Genomic DNA, 22626 nt, shown 5'->3' on the forward strand with positions numbered 1-22626 from the left:
GGGACAGCAAAGGAGTGATTCACATCGACTACCTGCCCCATGGCACCACAATGAATGGAAAAATCCGTCGTGGGATTCTGCTTCACCAGGACAACGCACCAGTCCACACGTGTTGCAATGACAGCTGTGCAAGAGTGTGGCTACGAACTCCCCCCTCACCCACCCTATTCTCCAGACCTAGCCCTTAGTGACTTCCACCTCTTTCCCAGGCTGAAAAAACACCTCCGGGGCCGGAGATTTGAAGATGACGATGAGCTAACTGCTGCTGTGGAGGGTTGGTTAGGGGACCAGAATGTTGACTTCTACCGATCGGGCATCAGTCACTGGCAAACTAGGTGGAACAAGTGTGTGGAGTTGGGAAGGGACTATGTTGAAAAATAAAGTAGTAACAATCCAATTCTTTTACTTTTTCTGTGTGAGGCTCAAAACTTTTTGATATCCCCTCGTAAGTTCGGCTTTCGGCAGGGTACACGATATGAATGTGCGGGGGAATTTGTGTGCTCAAGTCACGGTTGATGGCGAGCGTCGTAAATGAGAGTTGCCATCTTCAACGTTCTATCAATTTCTGTTATGAAATATTGATTCTTGACTCACTTGTGTATATATCGACTTGTTCTCGTCGCTATATGGCTGAAATAGAGCCGATGCGACGTTAAATTTTAAGTCACTCTTATGAATTTTTTTATATTAAAAAGTCAACTATTTCTTTATGATAATTTATGTTATTGTTATCCGCATAAACAATAAAATATCCCATAAACAAACTCAATTTTAGTATTGCACATTTACCATGTTTACCACTGCAATTTCCTGATAGTAAAGTCAGGGTATTGTCTGAAGCGGCCGCTAAATCTCAGAAATGTGTGCTCCCCAGATTGACCAAGCTTGACAAAGCTAACACAGCCACTTATTTCAATGAAAGAAATCTACACCAACCCACCTCAGGGTTACATATCTGGTGACATTTACTGTTAGTGTATACGCGACCTTTAATTACATTTGCAGTGTAAGTGCGTGCATATTGCAATTGAGTACATATTCTCATAAATCTTAAAGTTTTTACTGAAGGACAGTATTCTGTCTCAAACATTTCTTTATTTCCGACATTAAAACTCGCAATTTTGTTTCATTTTGACAAGTGTTCAAGGTGATATTTATAACATGTTTTTTTTCTCATTGCAGACTTCCCGAACCGTTCCCAGAGTTTCAGCTCATAGAGATTGCCTTGTAGTCGTAGGTGGCGCTCCAAGACTCAAGTCAGAACCCGTATGTGATGAAATCTCTGTGCTTGATGACGTCACAGGGTCTTGGGAATTCGTTGCTAGGCTACCAGAGCCGCGCCATCACCACGCAGGTGTGTATATCTGAGATTGAAACGGATGCATGTAATCAGGCATCAAGTTTTCTTCTCCGCATAAAGGGAACCTTTCAGAGTTGAATGTTAAGGATATATTTCGTTTTAATTACATTTTTGTAAACCTTTAAACGCATGCGGATTTACACGCCCACATCGTCGCGAAAACAGTTAATGTTTTTGATATTCCGAACGACGATAATACACACTAAAAAATCATATGTGATGACTTCTTAATAAACAATAACTTCCAACTTATTCACAAAACAGTTAAACAGTAAAACGCGCATATCGACGCACAAAATAAAAGCAATACACTTCAACATAAAGCGTTTCCGACCCACACTGTCAGCGTCTCCAGTCGTTCCCAGATTGATTACGGCGGACTTATCGTTTTCTGTGTTCTAACTAGCTATTTTAACTTCAAATCGTGATGTCAAATCCCATTTTATCTTTTTTTTAGGCGAAAGTTTTTTAATCATGACTGGCTTATTATGGCTATCTGATTTGACACCTGGTAAGGAGAGTATTAAGTGCTTGTAGATATATCGAATGTAGGCTGTCATTAGTGTGTTGGTATTGTTCTTGGTTTATGAAGTTGTGGAGGTGGGGGATCGAAGGTGTACCGTTTTGAACTCGATGCCATTGGTAGAAGGTGGGAGGTTTTACGTGGACCGGATGGCCTTAAAGGGCTTGTCTCCTGCCTGTGTCTGTATTGCCTCAGTGATCTAACACACGTATCCGCCCTCTGTCTATATTGCCTGGATATGTCCAAACTATGTCTATAATGCCTGGATAGGCGAGCACATTTGTCCATTCTGAGTGTATGCTGCTAGGATGTCCACTCTGTGTCTATATTGCTAGGGTGGTCCAGCAAATGTGTCCACCCAGTGTCTATATTGCTAGGGTGGTCCAGCACATGTGTCCACCCTGTGTCTAAGATGATTTAGCACATGTGTCCCTGCCCTCGATAGTCTAATATATGCGTCCATCCTATGTCTATATTGCTAGGGTGGTACAGCACATGTTTCCATCCTGTGTCTATATTGTTAGCGTGGTCCGGCACATGTGTCCATCCTGTGTCTATATTGCTAGGGTGGTCCAGAACATGTGTCCACCCTGTGTCTATATTTCCAGGGTGGTCCAGCACCTGTGTCTATCCTGTTAAGATGATTTAGCACATGTGTCCATGCCCTCGATAGTCTAATACATGCGTCAATCCTATGTCTATGTTGCTCGGGTGGTCCAGCACATGTGTCCACCCTGTGTCTATATTGCTAGGGTGGTCCAGCACATGTGTCCACCCTGTGTCTATATTGCCAGGATGCAATAAGCAATAAGGTGGATGGAGGGCAGAGATGTGTCCACCTCGATAGTCTAATACATGTGTCCACCCTGTGTCTATATTGTTAGGGTGGTCCAGCCCATTTGTCCATCCTGTGTCCTTATTGCTAGGGAGGTCAAGCACATGTGTCCACCCTGTGTCCTTATTGCTAGGGTGGTCCAGCACATGTGTCCATTCTGTGTCTATATTGCTAGTTTGGTAAAGCACATGTGTCCACACTGTTTCTATATTGCTAGTTTGGTACAGCACATGTGTCCACCCTGTGTCTATATTGTGTCTATATTGCTAGGGTGGTCCAACACATGTGTCCAGCCTGTGTCTTTATTGCTAGGGAGGTCCAACACATGTGTCCAGCCTGTGTCTTTATTGCTAGGGAGGTCCAACACATGTGTCCTTCCTGTGTCTATATTGCTAGTTTGTTACAGCACATGTGTCCATCCTGTGTCTATATTGTCAATCCTGTGTCTATATTGCTAGGGTGGTCCAGCACATGTGTCCATCCTGTGTCTATATTGCTAGTGTGGTCCAGCACATGTGTCCACCCTGTGTCTATATTGTTAGGGAGGTCCAGCCCATTTGTCCATCCTGTGTCTATATTGCTAGGGTGGTACAGCACATGTGTCCACCATGTGTCTATATTGCTAGGGTGGTACAACACATGTGTCCACCCTGTGTCTCTATTGCTAGGGTGGTCCAGCACATGTGTCCATCCTGTGTCCTTATTGCTCGGGTGGTCCAGCACATGTGTCCACCCTGTGTCTATATTGCTAGGGTGGTCCAGCATATATGTCGACCCTGTGTCTGTATTGCTAGGGTGGTCCAGCACATGTGTCCACCCTGTGTCTATATTGTTAGGGTGGTCCAGCACATGTGTCCACCCTGTGTCTATATTGCTAGGATGGAACAGCATATGTGTCCATCCTGTGTCTATATTGCTAGGGTGGTTCAGCACATGTTTCCATCCTATGTCTATATTGCTCGGGTGGTCCAGCACAAGTGTCCACCCTGTGTCTATATTGCTAGGGTGGTCCAGCACATGTGTCCACCCTGTGTCTATATTGTTAGGGTGGTCCAGCACATGTGTCCACCCTGTGTCTTTATGTTTAGGTTGGTCCAGCACATGTGTCCAGCCTGTGTCTTTAATGCTAGGGAGGTCCAACACATGTGTCTTTCCTGTGTCTATATTGCTTGTTAGGTAGAGCACATGTGTCCATTATGTGTCTATATCGTCAATCCTGTGTCTATATTGCTAGGGTGGTACAGCACATGTGTCCATCCTGTGTCTATATTTCTAGCATGGTCCAGCACATGCCTGCACCCAGTGTCTATATTGCTAGGGTGGAACAGCACATTTGTCCTTCCTATGTCTATATTGCGAGGGTGGTCCAGCACATGTGTCCATCCTGTGTCTGTATTGCTAGTGTGGTCCAGCACATGTGTCCACCCTGTGTCTATATTGCTAGGGTGGTCCAGCACATGTGTCCACCCTGTGTCTATATTGGTAGGGTGGTCCAGCATATGTGTCCACCCTGTGTCTATGTTGCTAGGGTATTCCAACACAAGTGTCCATCCTTTGTCTATATTGCTAGTGTAGTCCAGCACATTTGTCCACCCTGTGTCTATATTGTTAGGGTGGTCCAGCACATGTGTCCATCCTGTGTCTATATTGTTAGGGTGGTAAAGGACATGTGTCCATCCTGTGTCTATATTGTTAGGGTGGTACAGGACATGTGTCCACCCTGTGTCTATATTGCTAGGGTGGTAAAAGACATGTGTCCATCTTGTGTCTATATTGCTAGTTTGGTCCAGCACATGTGTCCATCCTGTGTCTATATTGTTAGGGTGGTCCAGCACATGTGTCCACCCTGTGTCTTTATTGCTAGGGTGGTCCAGCACATGTGTCCACCCTGTGTCTATATTGCTAGGTTGGTCCACCACATGTGTCCACCCTGTGTCTATAGTGCTCTGGTGGTACAGCACATGTGTCCATCCTGTGTCTATATTGCTATTTGTGTACAGCATATGTGTACATCCTGTGTCTATATTGCTAGGGTTGTCCAGCACATTTTTTCACCCTGTGTTTTTATTGCTAGTTTGGTACGGCATATGTGTCCATCCTGTGTCTATATTGTTAGGGTGGTACAGCACATGTGTCCACCCTTTGTCTATATTGATAGGGTGGTCCAGCACATGTGTCCATCTTGTGTCTACATTGCTCGGATGGTACAGCACATTTGTCCATCCTGTGTCTATATTGCTAGGGTGGTACAGCAGATGTGTCCATCCTGTGTGTATATTGTTAGGGTTGTCCACGACATGTGTCCACCCTCTGTCTATATTGCAAGGGTGGTACAGCACATGTGTCCACCCTGTGTCTATATTGCTAGGGTGGTCCAGCACATGTGTCCATCCTGTGTCTATATTGCTAGGGTGGTACAGCACATGTGTCCAAACTGTGTCTATATGGCGAGGGTGGTCCATCACATTTGTCCATTCTGTGTCTGTATTGCTAGGGTGGTCCAGCACATGTGTCCACCCTGTGTCTATATTGCTAGGGTGGTCCAGCACATGTGTCCACCCTGTGTCTATATTGCTAGGGTGGTACAGCACATGTGTCTATTCTGTGTCTATTTTGCTAGTGTGGTCCAGCACATGTGTCCATCCTGTGTCTATATTGTTAGGGTGGTAAAGGACATGTGTCCATCCTGTGTCTATATTGTTAGGGTGGTACAGCACATGTGTCCACCCTGTGTCTATATTGTTAGGATGGTAAAGCACATGTGTCCACCCTGTGTCTATTTTGCTAGGGAGGTACAGCACATGTGTCCATCCTGTGTCTATATTGCTAGGGTTTTAAAGGACATCTGTCCATCCTGTGCCTATATTGTTAGGGTGGTCCAGCACATGTGTCCACCATGTGTCTATATTGTTAGGGTGGTCCAGCACATTTGTCCACCCTGTGTCTATATTGCTAGGGTGATCCAGCCCATTTGTCCATCCTGTGTCTATATTGCTAGGGTGGTACAGCACATTTGTCCACCCTGTGTCTATATTGTAAGGGGGGTCCAGCACATGTGTACACCATGTGTCTATATTGCTAGGGCGGTCCAGCACATGTGTCCACCCTGTGTCTATAGTGCTCTGGTGGTACGGCACATGTGTCCACCCTGTGTCTATATTGCTAGGGTGGTCCAGGACATGTGTCCATCCTGTGTTTATATTGTTAGGGTGGTGCAGCACATGTGTCAGTCCTGTGTCTATATTGTTGGGGTGGTCCAGCACATGTGTCCATCCTGTGTCTATATTGCTAGGGTGGTCCAACACATTTGTCCATCCTGTGTCTATATTCTTAGGGTGGTCCAGCACATGTGTCCACCCTGTGTCTATATTGCTAGGGTGGTACAGCACATGTGTCCACCCTGTGTCTATATTGCTAGGGTGGTCCAGCACATGTGTCCACCCTGTGTCTATATTCTTAGGGTGATCCAGCACATTTGTCCACCATGTGTCTATATTGCTAGGGTGGTACAGCACATGTGTCCATCCTGTGTCTATATTGTTAGGGTGGTCCAGCACATGTGTCCATCCAGTGTCTATATTGCTGGGATGATCTAGTATATGTGTCAACCCTGTGTCTATATTGCTAGGATGGTATAGTAATATGTTCATTCTGTGCTCGATGTTCTGACACATCTGTCCATGCAGTGTATAATGTTTCTGTATGGTCTAACTCATGTGTCCATCCGTCCATCCAATCCCCTGCACAGTTTGGGCCTAGACTGTATCAGTGGTCTAGCAAACCTGTACCTTTAGGACATTGACATTTATCGCCTGTATATATTTTAGGCCTTTGCTGTATCAATGGTCTGAATCATTATCGGGACTAATGTCACTTTGTGTTTGGGGTCTGCAGGCCACATATGACTATGCACTTACGGACACTCCCTTATCAACGTGTGGGCATGCTAACACCATCTCCATTTACTGTTTAAACTATTGAGACCATGTATCTGACACTGCTCAAACGCCAGCAGAATACATAAATGGGGTAATTCATCAATATTGACTAGCATGTGTTCCTGTTTCAATACTGACAATGGAACTTTAAGGACACGTATTGTATGTCTTCGACGTCGTGATCATCACATTTTGTTTATTGATCCCGGGCATCTAGAATGGTGGCTCAGGTTTAGAGATAGATAGATCCACGCATCATATATCAAACTACAGGCAAACAGACTTATTCTTTGCGTGACGAGTGTTTCGAAAAAAAATATCAACTACTTGCAAGCTTATGTGACATTACCAGACGCACCAAAGTGGAACCTGACATACGTTCCAGTTGGACGCTGGTTCAAGTCTCGCGAGTCTCGTTACTATTACGCGAGAATATGCTAATTGATTACTACGTCCCACGTGGCATCAACGCTCTACCCGGGGATTACCTGACCTTCTCCTGTGTTCACAGGGATCATAATTACGAATTTGAAATTCGATAGGGTTTTCATTTCACCGACAATCCACTCATCGAGGTGATTGATGGGTGTTTTTGCAATAACATTAAACGTAAACCAGCGCACTATGTTGGATATCCGCCATTGTTGCGGTTTTATTGGAATTATATGATTCTGCAATCCACAGTGGACGGGTTGTCATATATCCTAGTGCAAGGTGATAGAACATGCCCTGGACCTGTCGGGGAGCGGGTTGGTTAAACATTGATAGGGACAGGGCTCCCCTACCGTCAGCACGGCGGCAGTCATAATAACGTGGCGGTTTATGTCTGTGTGCAGTCACACAGTTCGACTTCTGTGTACACAGCAATTACTTCCGATCTCATTAAAATCAGATCTTAGTGCTCTCTACCGCCACACAAAGATCTGAGGACATCCCATCACAGGACACGTCAGAACGACCTTTCATCCCACCAATCAGAGCTTCAAATACGAGAAAGTCCGAATGTGTTTTCTAATCATACAACCTCGATAAGGTTAACGCGGGGCTTTCCGAATGACAGTTACTTGCTATACGACTGAATTCGTCAAAATCCTCGTCTATATCTCGTTTCAGCGGGATAAACATTTAAAACGGAAGAGACTTTCCATAGACGGTAGAGCATATACAATCTCGACCATCTATTCCAGAATTTTCTTTTGTTCATTTTCCAAATTTGGAATGGATAACTTTGTCAAAATATTTTTCAAAGCGAAGTCTGGAATGAAAGTTGTTGTTTTGAAACGAGTGCTGTAAAGCTCGAAAAAGCTGCTTTCAGATTGGCTAATGTCGACTTCAGGTTAGTCATTTCATTGGTCGGCCAAAGTTCGCGAAAGGTAGTTGTAGCGTGACCTGAAATGGGATCTCCCCAGATCTACTTGTAGCGGTAGCGGGAACTGAGATAGGATTTTAATGAGATTGTAATTTCTTCTGCCAGAACAAGATATCCATTGATGCTTCTGAAGCAATGTTAAGGCTTCTACATTTTATAAACGGTTCTTGAAACCAATATGTCTTTGTGCTTCGATCCTAGATTATTTCAGCAGTTATTTTATTCAAGCAATCCTTGGGGGAACTTTTTACAAGGCATCAAAATTTTGTAGATCATGCTCTTAATTCGTAAGTCAGTGTCACGTTTCAGACAAACGTCAATTAGCATTTAAACACGTAGAAATTGGTCAATAAAAATATCGTAGACTACGTACATTAACCTTCGATCACGTCGTAGACGACGTTCATCCGTATCTAATAACGTGGCAGTGTACGTGAATAAACCTCTGATAAGCTAACGTCGCGGATTACGTACTTGGGTCTCTCATAATGTCGTAGACTACGTACACTAATCTCCAATCACATCGTAGACGTGGACATCGCACAAAATGTCATAGACTATGCACGTCAACCTCCAATACAGCAGACCTAATGCACATGATGCTGTAGATCACGTGTTTCAATCCGCGGTTAAAAGGAAGTACACTGCCTTTGGTCCCATGGATTTTGAGATATCTTACCGACCACTTTTGATTTCACAGCAGTACCGTGACGATTATATGGTCGGCCTCAACATGTTCATGTCTGTGTGCTCTTGTGCTGGTGCCTCATGGTCGTTTGTTTAATGAAAAGCGAGCAATCAACTGCGGCAGCGGTATTATTTACCCTTTTATCATCGTGCCCTGTCTTTGTTTGTGAAATGTGTCTGTGATTATTTATAATATCGACTACTGTCGTACATATAGTTATATAAATACAACGCTTTGGTTGCTTCCTTAAACTTTTCCCAAATGCGTAGGCGAGACATTGTCGCTATTTGTGACGTCGTATTGTAGCATGCAATCAGTATTTAGTTGGTGGAACGATGTTTCGGCATACGTGTATTCATTTGTCCAACTATATCTTGAACATACATGCTACATGATTTATAAATCTATACGAATGGCCTTAGTCCATTGTCATTAACATACGCTGACTCATGCTTGCTGATGGGAATGACATGAAACAGTTGTCAGTCACACAAGTGATCATGTCGCCGGTATGAGTGGCGTTAAGCCGCTGGCATGAAAATATGCGTGCTTGCTGTTGACGTTAATCCAATAACTCAATGTAAACTGCCGGGCAAGAGATAGTATACACCCGTGTTTGAAGGTGACTAAAATTTAAACAAACAAGAAATTGGTTAATCGACGATTTAATACTGCTGTCATTGTTGTGTTCTCGACATTTAGTTTGCAGTGTTTCGACGACGGTTTTCAGCCTAGTAATGTTTTGAGAACGTCCAAATTTAGGGTGTAGACTCCTTTTGCCCGGCTGTTTGTCACTGTTTGACGAGTGATGTTCACCCTCTGTCATTAAGTGAAGTAGAACCATATGTTGTCACTGTGTATGGTTTCGATCGAGAAACACCCTTTTCGTTATCTCGTTTTCATGCATGAGTGACGTTACCCAATCGATGGATGAACATTGATAATTCACTCATTGCCGAATCTCTTTAACTACTTAACTACTATTCTATTGGGGGCGGTCGGGTATGCTAGTGGTTTAAAGCGTTCGCTCGTCACGCCGAAGACCCGGGTTCGATTCCCGACATGGGTACAATGTGTGAAGCCCATTTCTGGTGTCCCCCGCCGTGATATTGCTAGAATATTGCTAAAAGCGGCGTAAAACTATACTCACTCACTCACTCACTATTCTATTGTAACCGTTTTACAAATCTGACATGATCTAACAACTAAAGCTATAACAAGTATGCTTTTAAACTCAATTTATTTTGTTGGCGACAGCAGTAACCGAAACACCATGTAAATTTTGTGGACTTCAGTGTTGTATTTGTCAGGAGAGAAGTGGGCGTTTGATGTCATTTTCAGATTCCGCATACGTCTCTTTGTCAAACATCAGCTTTATATTAATATTTTCATATTTACAAAAATCTGAATTATGCGAAACTCCATTGTCGTCATTATAGCCATAATCCGAAATGAAAGTAGAAACAAGTAGACACATCTACATCGCGTTAATCAGAAATATACAAACTATATTTATCACAGATAGAGCTCAGTACGACATTATGGAGCTATACAAATTATCATGGCACGTGTTAGCATGACGATCCCCCGGGGCACTGATGAGATAGAGGGTAATCTATTGCCAAGTACACTGGACCGGAATATCCACAATGGAATCTACATTAACCTGTCTGTATATTTAATTAGTCAAATATGTGCATCCGCTAGACAAATAGAGAAAGACCGGGGATACCCAAAGGTCAAACTACAGGTTGTGGCAGTGGCGAAATATAAGATCAACGTTTGAAATGCATCAGCCACACTGGATTCAACTTGATAAAAAACGAGAAATGGACATGAAATGTGTATTCATGTCATTATATTTGTCCCTATTTATTTTTGCAGACATATTTATTCTGTCCAGTATTAATTTAAACTAATGTATTTGAAGCGCGTGTCTTGTCACCGTTAGAGAAAGAATCTATACATCAGACATACTGTTGCAATGATGTGGTTGCAGTTTGTGATCGATATGCAGGCATTTAACCGTAATGCCATGTTGACGTGGTAATGCAACTCTATCAGTGTTGAATGGGATCATTTTTGTCTACGTGTTACTCATGCAGAGTGAAGGAATGATGTAGCCGGGTAGGGTGGCAGACACACTGCACTTGTAACATTAACATTACACACTGCACTTGTAGCCTAAACATTACACACTGCACTTGTAACATAAACATTACACACTGCACTTGTAACATAAACATTACATACTGCAATTGTAACATAAACATTACACACTGCACTTGTAACATAAACATTACACACTGCACTTGTAACATAAACATTACACACTGCAATTGTAACATAAACATTACACACTGCAATTGTAACATAAACATTACACACTGCACTTGTAACATAAACATTACACACTGCACTTGTAACATAAACATTACACACTGCACTTGTAACATTAACATTATACACTGCACTTGTAACATAAACATTACACACTGCACTTGTAACATATTGATTGCACTTCACACACCTTACTCATTGCACTTGCATTACACATGTTACTCACTGCACTTGCACAACAAACCCGATAGTCATTGCACTTGCACTATACACGTTACTCACTGCAGTTGCACTACACACACGTTACTCATTTCACTTGCACAACACACCCGATACTCACTGGACTTGCACTGCATACGTTACTCATTACACTTGCACTACACATGCGTTACTCATTACACTTGCACAACACACCCGATACTCACTGGACTTGCACTGCATACGTTACTCATTACACTTGCACAACACACACGTTACTCGTTGCACTTGCAGTACACACACGTTACTCACTGCACTTGCAGTGCACACACGTTACCGATTGCACTTGCACTACCAACACGTTACTCACTGCACTTGCACAACACACCCGATACTCACTGCACTTGCACCTCACACACGCTACTCACTGCACTTGCACTTCACACACGCTACTCATTGCACTTGCACAACACACCCGATACTCACTGCACTTGCACCTCACACCCGATACTCACTGCACTTGCACTTCACACACGCTACTCCTTGTACTTGCACATCACACGTTCCATATTGCACTTGCACAACACACCCGATACTCATTGCACTTGCACAACACACACGTTACCCATTGCACTTGCACAACACACCCGAAACTCATTGCACTTGCACAACACACCCGATATTCATTGCACTTGCACAACACACACGTTACCCATTGCACTTGCACTACCAACACGTTACTCACTGCACTTGCACAACACACCCGATACTCATTGCACTTGCACAACACACACGTTACCCATTGCACTTGCACAACACACCCGACACTCATTGCACTTGCACTTCACATGCGCTCCTCCTTGCACTTGCACATCATACGTTCCATATTGCACTTGCACTTCCCACACGTTGCTCATTGCACTTGCACCTCAGACACGCTACTCATTTTACTTTCACAACACACCCGATACTCACTGGACTTGTACTTATCACACGTTACTCATTGCACTCGCACCTCACACACGCTACTCCTTGCACTTGCACTTCACACACGTTATCATTGCACTTGCGCTACACCTACTTTACTCACAGCAATCGCACTACACATACGTTACTCATTGCAGTTGCGCTACACACACTTTACTCACAGCAGTCGCATTTACACATACGTTACTCACTGCACTTGCGCTACACACACTTTACTCACGGCAATCGCACTTACACATACGTTACTCATTGCACTTGCACTACACACACTTTACTCACAGCAGTCGCATTTACACATACGTTACTCATTGCACTTGCACTACACACACTTTACTCACAGCAGTCGCACTTACACATACGTTACTCATTGCACTTGCACTACACACACTTTACTCACAGCAGTCGCATTTACACATACGTTACTCATTGCACTTGCACTACACACACTTTACTCACAGCAGTCGCACTTACACATACGTTACTCACTGCACTTGCACTACACTCACTTTACTCACAGCAGTCGCACTTACACATACGTTACTCACTGCACTTGCACAACACACATGTTACTCTCTGCACTTGCACAACACATCCGTTATTCACTGCACTCGCGCTACACATGCGTTACTCATTGCACTTGCACTACACATGCGTTACTCATTGCACTTGTATTACACACGTTACTGACTGCACTTGCACAACACACCTGATACTCATTGCACTTGCACTTCACACACGTTACCCGTTGCACTTGCACTTCACACAGGCTACTCCTTGCACTTGCACAACACACAAGTTACTCTATGCACTTGCATTTCACCCGTTACTCGTTGCACTTACATTACACCCGTCACTCGTTGCACTTACATTACACCCGTTACTCGTTGCACTTGCATTTCACCCGTTACTCGTTGCACTTACATAACATCCGTCACTCGTTGCACTTACATTACACCCGTTACTCGTTGCACTTACATTACACCCGTTACTCGTTGCACGTGCATTACACCCGTTACTCGTTGCACTTGCATTACACCCGTTACTCGTTGCACTTGCGTTACACCCGTTACTCGTTGCACGTGCATTACACACGTTACTCGTTGCACTTGCTTTACACCCGATACTCATTGCAGTTGCACTGCACACCCGATACTCATTGCACTTGCACAACACACGTTACTCATTGCACTTGCACTCCAGACACGTAACTCACTGTACTTGCACTAAACAGCCATTACTTACTGCACTTGCACAACACATCCGACACTCATTGCACTTGCACAACACACACGTTACTCACGGCACTTGCATTACACCCGTTACTCACTGTCCTTGCACTACACATCCATTACTTACTGCACTTGCACAACACATTCGACAGTCATTACACTTGCACAACACACACGTTACTCACTGTCCTTGCACTACACATCCATTACTTAGTGCACATGCACAACACATCCGACACTCATTGCACTTGCACAACACATCCGACACTCATTGCACTTGCACAACACACACGTTACTCACGGCACTTGCATTACACCCGTTACTCACTGTCCTTGCACTACACATCCATTACTTACTGCACTTGCACAACACATCCGACACTCATTGCACTTGCACAACACATCCGACACTCATTGCACTTGCACAACACACACGTTACTCACGGCACTTGCATTACACCCGTTACTCACTGTACTTGCACTACACACCCATTACTTACTGCACTTGCACAACACATCCGACACTCATTGCACTTGCACAACACATCCGACACTCATTGCACTTGCACAACACACACGTTACTCACTGCACCTGGACAACACACCCGTAACTTATTGCACTTGAACTACACACACGTTACTTACTGCACTTGCACTACACACCCGTTACTCACGGCACTTGCATTACACCCGTTACTTACTGCAAGTGCACAACACACACGTTACTTATTGCACTTGCACTACACACGTTACTTATTGCACTTGTACTACACACCCGTTACTCACTGCACTTGCACTACACACGTTACTTATTGCACTTGCACAACACACACGTTACTTATTGCACTTATTGCGCTTCACAGAGGCTACTCCTTGCACTTGCACAACACACACGTTACTCACTGCACTTGCACTACACACGTTACTTATTGCACTTGCACAACACACCCATTACTCACTGCACTTGAACTGCACACGTTACTTACTGCACTTGCACAACACACACGTTACTTATTGCACTTGCACTACACACCCGTTACTCACTGCACTTGAACTGCACACGTTACTTACTGCACTTGCACAATACACACGTTACTTATTGCACTTGCACTACACACGTTACTTATTGCACTTGCACAATACACACGTTACTCACTGCACTTGCACAACACAACCCTAACTCACGTCAATCGCACTACAAACTATTTTCACTGCACTCGCACTACACATACGTTACTCGTTGCACTTGCACAACACAACGTTTCTCACTGCACTTGCACAACACACCCGTTACTCACTGCAATAGCACTACAAACTATATTCACTGCACTTGCACCACAATGAACATGGTTTATGCACTCCACCTATTGCCTGGCGTAAAAACTGACTGCATTTGTATTGTTGCATAACCCACTGTGCTAACAAGAAATCATTGATGAATGTACTTGCGCTATGCGATGCCTACACCACTTGCAGCAATACATTGCAACAACTCTCTTGCAACAATACATTGCCATGTGTACTTGCAACAACACATTGTCACGTGTTCTTGCAATCAATGCATTGTCATTTGTACTTGCAACAATGCATTGTCACGTGTTCTTGCAAACAATGCATTGCCATATGTACTTGCAACAATGCATTGTCATGTGTTCTTGCAACAATGCATTGTCATGTGTACTTGCAACAATACATTGTCATGTGTACTTGCAACAATACATTGTCATGTGTACTTGCAACAATACATTGTCATGTGTACTTGCAACAACACGATATTATTTGCACTTGCAACATTGCCTTTCGTTCTTATCATACCTTACTGTAAACCCAACAGCCTACATTACTTTGTTGCTCTTCCTACATGATGCATAAGCTAGGGATGCGAAAGTCAGAAAATGCCTTGCAAGTCCAACCTATATTTAATACCTGAATATATAATTTCCAGGCTTAATAGTCTATATACAAATGAGACAATTCCAACTTTTCACCAAATTGCTCGGAATGACATTCTAGTGAGCGGAGGACATTAACATTCTCTCTGTCAACTCATCTCATTGAGTAGAGAGCTCGGCTGATGTTCGTACTTGTCAATAGGGACATTTTATTGCAACTACATCATTGACATTTGACATTTTGCTTATATCGCTATTCTATCCCCAACGCCAGTAACACAATAGTCATACTGATAATTGACAAAGGTGAGATGCCCACCTACTCTCACATGTATTAGGGATGTGCTTGCAACGGTAGACCTTATTGTTATGCAGAGCAACTGACGACGGACCTAACTACACGTCAGTGGGACCATGGGTAGGATATCGCCCAAGGCTCTGCAACCTTGGGGCATTTACAAATGACCCTTCTGTCAGGGCCTTCAGCAAGGCACGCTAGGTTTATATAGAGATTGGCATCTCCTGACGAAAATGTTCCAGCTGCTCCGGCAGACTTGATCGGGATATTAAATTGATGTTCCGAGAAGCCGGGCTGGACAGATACAACATCAGATTAAACGTGACATATTGAAAACGTTGCGACTGTTATCCTTCATTTGTCAGGATTTTCACCCGAGGTGGTGTTTGGGCGAACTGTTCATTGACTTTTTTCATGCCATGCATCTGTATTATTGACCTGATGCATTGATAAGAGCTGGTGAAGGCAGCATCGACTTCGTGATCATCTTCACATTACCAGAACAAATGTTCTTTGAGACGCAGAGCAGGAACGTCTTCAGTCGTTGGTGACATCATTGTAAAGTATTCCCGTCGACGCTGTCGCAAACTATTTACTGTTCAGCCAACAAGGAAAATGTGTTGTATTAAGTGATTTGGCCTAGACAGAAAATATAAGGCTACTTGATACATGTTTGTTCTCAAAGGTATACCTGTCACACAGTCCTAATAATATACAATCGTTAAGGATAGTTTAAACCGATCGCGTTACTGAATTATACTGGTTCCATTTCTTCCTGACGGGAAACCACGATACAATATATCCCCCAGTCGGTCGTATCTCGAGGAAAACATATTGCGAGTATTTCAGTAGACATCGAACGGTGTCATTCAGTACAACAAAGTGCCTCCCCAAACACATGTATCTGTTTGTCCCATACTAATGTTACGTCATCGCTGTCTTGTTTACTCGGGATTACACCGGTACATTACCGAATCCTGTACCTGGCTATCAACAGAAAGGCAAGACATTTTATATACGCTTTGGCGACACTTGGTTGCATTAATACATTGCCATGGTTGTGCTTGCATAATAAGACAACGAGATTACATATTCATATTTAACATGTTTTCCTTCTCCATCTAGAAAAGGACATGTCTCTATATCTGAAGGCGCAAGGACATATTTACAATAGCGCGTTACAAGAATAAAGTGTGTTTTTCTTCGCGTGGTCTGTTTTTTATCAATGCGTCAGATGATGTCATTGGTACAAACGACAAGGGTGCCACCCCCACCCCAGAACCAACTCTGAATCCCATATGTTATTTAATTATTCACTCTCTCGTTTGCTCACTCCCGAATGCCGAAAACCATGCTTTAAGCCAAATCTCAAAAGCACACGTCATAGTTCACTCTACAAAGGACGAATGTCAATCACAGACATAAAACTACACAACACGATTCTAATCCTTAAAAGGCCGAGGTTTAAAGTTAAATTACTGAAAATATTTTTGATAATATCAAGAATATTTTGTACGTACACCTTTCTGTGTTTAAATGTTGAGTCTGCTTAACAAATACGAATGTATTTGCTTCCCGCCTACCACACTGCTGAGTTTCGAATACCTCTGAATAGACCCCCGAATCCCTCGTTCCAAAAGTGGGTTGGCAGCCTCAATAACGTGATCTCTTCCAGAACAACAGTTTGTAACACTAGAACGTACAGCTCGAACGCACCATTGACTAGAAGCTTTTTCAAGTACCTGCAGCCTCGGTTTACAAACTCAATGTATTTTGTTTGACTACCTCCCACGCAAGCTGACATGGCCTATTTCGATTTTCAACTCGTGTGCTCTCCCCGCTGCTCGAGAAGCACCCAGTTATGGTGTAAAAACTATCCCTTGATATTTTCTACATCAGATACGAATAGAGGAATACACCTTGCGTGATTCTTTCTGCTATCAATTTGTTTGATTTCAGTATTTGTCCAGTCTATTAATTGCATGAATACTGTTCATCGTTATTTCGACCATCAGCTCATGGGGCGCACGGTGAAATACTTCTAGGGAAGCGAGACTGGAATCTCTCTAGGGATGTTGGTGCGAGCATCCAATTCAACATTTGCTACGCTTATGATTTTATTAAGGCGATGGCTGCTTTTATGCGTTGAGAAGATAAGGCTCTTTGCCACCACTGGCAAAGTACTCGGTGGACCTAACTACACCAGTTTGGGTATGTTGAAGCTTCATTATTGGAAAGTGTGAACTGCTTAACGCCACGCTCAGCAATATCGCGGACAGTCGACTTATGACCAGAAATACTAATTGTTGATAGCATTAGCTGTACGAGGTACGAAGGGACACAATCCGCACATTTTAACTGCACACAATCAGCAAGGTCACACATTCAAACTACACACATTCAGTAAGGTCACACATTGAAACAACAAACATTCAGTAAGGTCACACATTGAAACTGCACACATTCAGTAAGGTCACACATTGAAACTACACACATTCAGTAAGGTCACACATTGGAACTGCACACATTCAGTTAGGTCACCCATTGAAACTACACACATTCAGTAAGGTCACACATTGAAACTACTTACATTCAGCAAGGTCACACATTCAAACTACACACATTCAGTAAGGTCACACATTGAAACTACACACATTCAGTAAGGTCACACATTGAAACTACTTACATTCAGTAAGGTCACACATTGAAACTGCACACATTCAGTAAGGTCACACATTGAAACTGCACACATTCAGTAAGGTCATCCATTGAAACTACACACATTCAGTACGGTCACACATTGAAACTACACACATTTAGTAAGGTCACACATTGAAACTACACACATTTAGTAAGGTCACACATTGAAACTACACACATTCAGTAAGGTCACACATCATAAATACACACATTCTGTACGGTCACACAATGAAACTGGACACAATAAACCATATCACACACTGTAACAAGACACATTGAATCATATCACACATTGTTACTAGTCACACATTGTAACTAGACACAATCAGTCATATCATACACAATGAACCATATCACACATCATAACTGGACACAATGAACCATATAACACACTGTAAATAGACACAATAAACCATATCACACATTGTAACTAGACACAATGAGTCATATCATACACAGTGTGAAGCCCATTTCTGGTGTCCCCCGCCGTGATATTGCTGGAGTATTGCTAAAAGCGGCGTAAAACCAAACTCACTCACTCACTCACTCATATCATACACAGTAACTAGACAAAAGGAACCATATCACACATCATAACTAGACACAATGAGCCACATCACACATTGTAACCAGACACAATGAGCCACATCAAACACTGTAAATAGACACAATGAACCATATCACACACTGTAAATAGACACAATAAACCATATCACACAATGTTACCAGACACAATGAGTCATATCACACACTGTAACTAGACACAATAACCCATATCACACATTGTAACTGGACAATGAGCCAGATCACACATTGTAACTAGACACAATCAGCCAGATCACCCATTGTACCTAGACACAATCAGCGAGATCACACATAAGAAGGAGGTTTAAATCCTGGCGTGGCTATAACCACAATATATCACATGGCCAGGCTGTTCCGTTGAAGGGTCATGCACGAAACATGGCCTTGCTGTGTCGTTGTAGCATCGCACTAGAATCATGGTCTACTGCAACTTCCCGAGGCAAGAGAGTTAAATGACTTTAAGAGACCAGTTTCCACCCTTGCCGAACTTGTCTTGAATTCCTTGGCTCGATCGTAGCGCCACCAGTGGTTATTACGAGTTATGTCCCTTCTAAGCCTCTCCTATGGACAAATCAGATTCCATCACTTGCATTTGTTTCAAACAAAACGGTGGCGCCCAGTCAAGACGATATTGTCAATCACCAAGGTCTATAACGGGTCTTACATCGCGAGGTGCATCAAATCACGCGAGCGCCTTCATTAAAAACATGAAAAGGCTTGGAAAATATCTGCTGACAACGAGTTTGCGGTGAACATGCTTTGCAAATCCTGCAATCGACCGAAATCTGCACGACAGTTTACGAACCAGATTTCGATTTCATTGCGCGATTTTGAACTATGCATAGACTCGTTAGTCCAGCCAAAACGTAACTCCATAATACCAGCCTAGTTCGGCAAGAGTGGAAACTGAACTTTTATAGTCAGTTAACTCTCTTGCCTCGGGAAGATTGGTCTACTGTTGTAGTATCGTACCGATTAATGGTTATAACCACGATATATCACATAAGTATGAAGTATAAACCCTTGCCTGGCTATAGACACGTTATATCACATAAGTATGAATTATAAAACATGCCCAGGCTATTGATCTAGCCACATCTACACTCACTCTACCTACATCAACATACTCTAGCCACATCAACACACTCTAGCCACGTCAACACACTGTAGCCATATTAACACACTCTAGCCACATCAACACACTCTAGCCACGTCAACACCACACTCTAGCCACATCAATACACTCTAGCCACATCAACACACCCTAGCCACATCAACTCCACACTCTAGCCACATCAATACACTCTAGTCACATCAACACACCCTAGCCACATCAACACACTCTAGCCAATCTTGAATTGATAACAGCTCATGTTGTGAGAGTACAGAAATGAACAATTTTAGATGTGAGAGATCAAGGTTATTTTAGATAGCCAAATATTAATCTCTTGTCACGGATGTTAATCCAAGTCATATAATTGAACCCACACATTTTGTGTTTGCCTTTTATGGCTTGACATAACAATTGATTTTCATTATTTGGTTTACAGGCTCCTCAAATTACAATATCAAAAATAACCACATCTTTGTTACTAAAGTGATTCCTTAAATATATTGTTGGATTTGGGAAACAGTAAAACTAAAACTAATGATGATGATAAGTCAGATATTTCCCCCTATCTCTACTTCAAATATGTTGAAAAATTCATTGCCATTTAGTTACAGAACATACTTTTCTGGAATTTGAAAGAATTGAAGTTGTAGTGCTCTAAAGTAGGTCATTTTCTGAATGTGTTGTTTATCTTATGTTAAGATATGAAAGTCGCACGAGTGTCCAAACTCGTATACTATATGTCCCTTGCAACGCATCGAAGCACCTCCAAATATCTCCAAATATATTCACTGATGGAACAAGCTCATTGTTAATTCGACGATCATGTCTTCTCCTTAATACTATGAGTTCACAGAGGGATGGTATGTCCTGAACTATACTCGTTTACAAGTTAGGATACAAAACAAAATATACCATCCATCTAAAAGTTTTAAATCCAGCCGACGCTATAGGATCACTAGATTCGACTGTTGTCTACAGCAACGCCATATGGATGTAATAACAATTTAAAACAAGTCAGCAGTAGTTCTAACCAACGGACTGTCAACGTCAATGTTTTTCCGGCATCCCAAAGACCCCACCACAGCCATGGTCACAAGAAAGTACGAGGGCCAAATGAAGCCATTGATTTGGAAGAAATGTTACCCTTCCCTCAACAACCATTTGGACTGCAGAAAGTACGAACAAATCTATACTCATTGAAGGTGCCATTGAAAGAAATGAAACGACTTCAGCATCATTTGCTGATGGATAGGTCTACAAATAGTATCGACTAGAGAGTGTAGTTCTTGAAATTGCTTTAAAACATTTGGCCAAACCAGAAACTTCATTAATATTGAAAAAAATACCGCATGTTCCTGAATTTGAAATTTGAAACAAGGGAATTGATGCTTCGAACAGAAGTAACATTCTGAGACAAAAATCAGTTTATCCAAATTTCAGGAAACACAATCAGCTCTTGGAGTAAACCCTACCACTTTTGACTGCCAAGACTCATGTCGAATGTTGGTCATATAATCACAGGTGACTTCCCAATTGTTAACAATAACAACTTGATCGTATCGTGAATAGCCTGCTACCAATAGGGATAACAAATTTACAATCATTTTGAACGCTGTCGAAGCGTATGTCAAACAATGGGCCAAAAGAGAAGACGATCCTGTTAAATGTCTTTTGGCGTGGGTTATATGATGTCGTAGAAGGTAGCACAAACTGAAAAAGGCAACGTATGGGAATAAACCCATTCTGACTGCCCTACATGAACGGTTTGTCAAATAACATAACCATTATATGGAAGCATCACCACGTTATTTGTTTGATCAAAGAACGAACTTGGTATAAGTGGCATATCAATAATGCCACATATAAGGGTAGTATTAACTGACACAGAAATCAGCCGAAACCATGCATCAGTACCATATCAACTTTTGACGTGACTCTAAAACCGTTCCTCTTATATACAGGATTCCAAATTTTCATAAACATCCGTACACATAGAGGTATATTGCAGAGTCCAGCAAATACAGCACCAAATCCCTGTCTAAAACAGTATCAATAATTCTTAATACAAAAATAGAAGGACTTTTTGTGTTCACAAAGAAAGCATTTGAGACAAATAGACTTAATACTATGTGGATTCTTAAAAACTCGCAGCATTTGCTTGAATTTCTGCACTGTCAGAATATTTTATCTTCAACTTCGTATGCCACTATCTCACACGACGAACTGTTTCATGTTAAAACTACGACATTATATCTCTGGGCTATCACTATAAAACCGTCATGCGCCTGGACCACTATAAGCAATCACACAAGCACGCACGCACGTTTGTTTCCATATAGAGCCACAGTACACTTGTCCATGGCATTCTTGACTATATGCCATTGCTGTCCATCACATACTTCACTATATACCTGTACCTGGCATGCTTAAATACTTCATAAAATATGGCCTACATAAATACGTCATGGTCATGTAATGACTGAATACACCATGGTCAGGTCATGTCATATCTGAGTACACCATACATGGTCCATGCCATGACTGAATACACCATGCATGGTACATGTCAT

General features: G+C 42.5%; 1 protein-coding gene across 1 annotated transcript in view; it reads left to right on the plus strand.

The window, feature by feature from the left end:
- LOC139464115 (kelch-like protein 9) overlaps positions 1-22626 on the plus strand; it is a 90805-nt gene that overhangs the window by 14610 nt on the left and 53569 nt on the right. Inside the window, exon 3 of the mRNA XM_071245657.1 lies at positions 1183-1354. Within this exon, the coding sequence (XP_071101758.1) occupies positions 1183-1354 (172 nt within the window). The remainder of the gene's footprint in view (positions 1-1182; positions 1355-22626) is intronic.

The sequence above is a fragment of the Haliotis cracherodii genome, unplaced genomic scaffold (genome assembly GCF_022045235.1).
Source record: "Haliotis cracherodii isolate W230 unplaced genomic scaffold, xgHalCrac1.p SCAF_1, whole genome shotgun sequence".
Taxonomy (NCBI): domain Eukaryota; kingdom Metazoa; phylum Mollusca; class Gastropoda; order Lepetellida; family Haliotidae; genus Haliotis; species Haliotis cracherodii.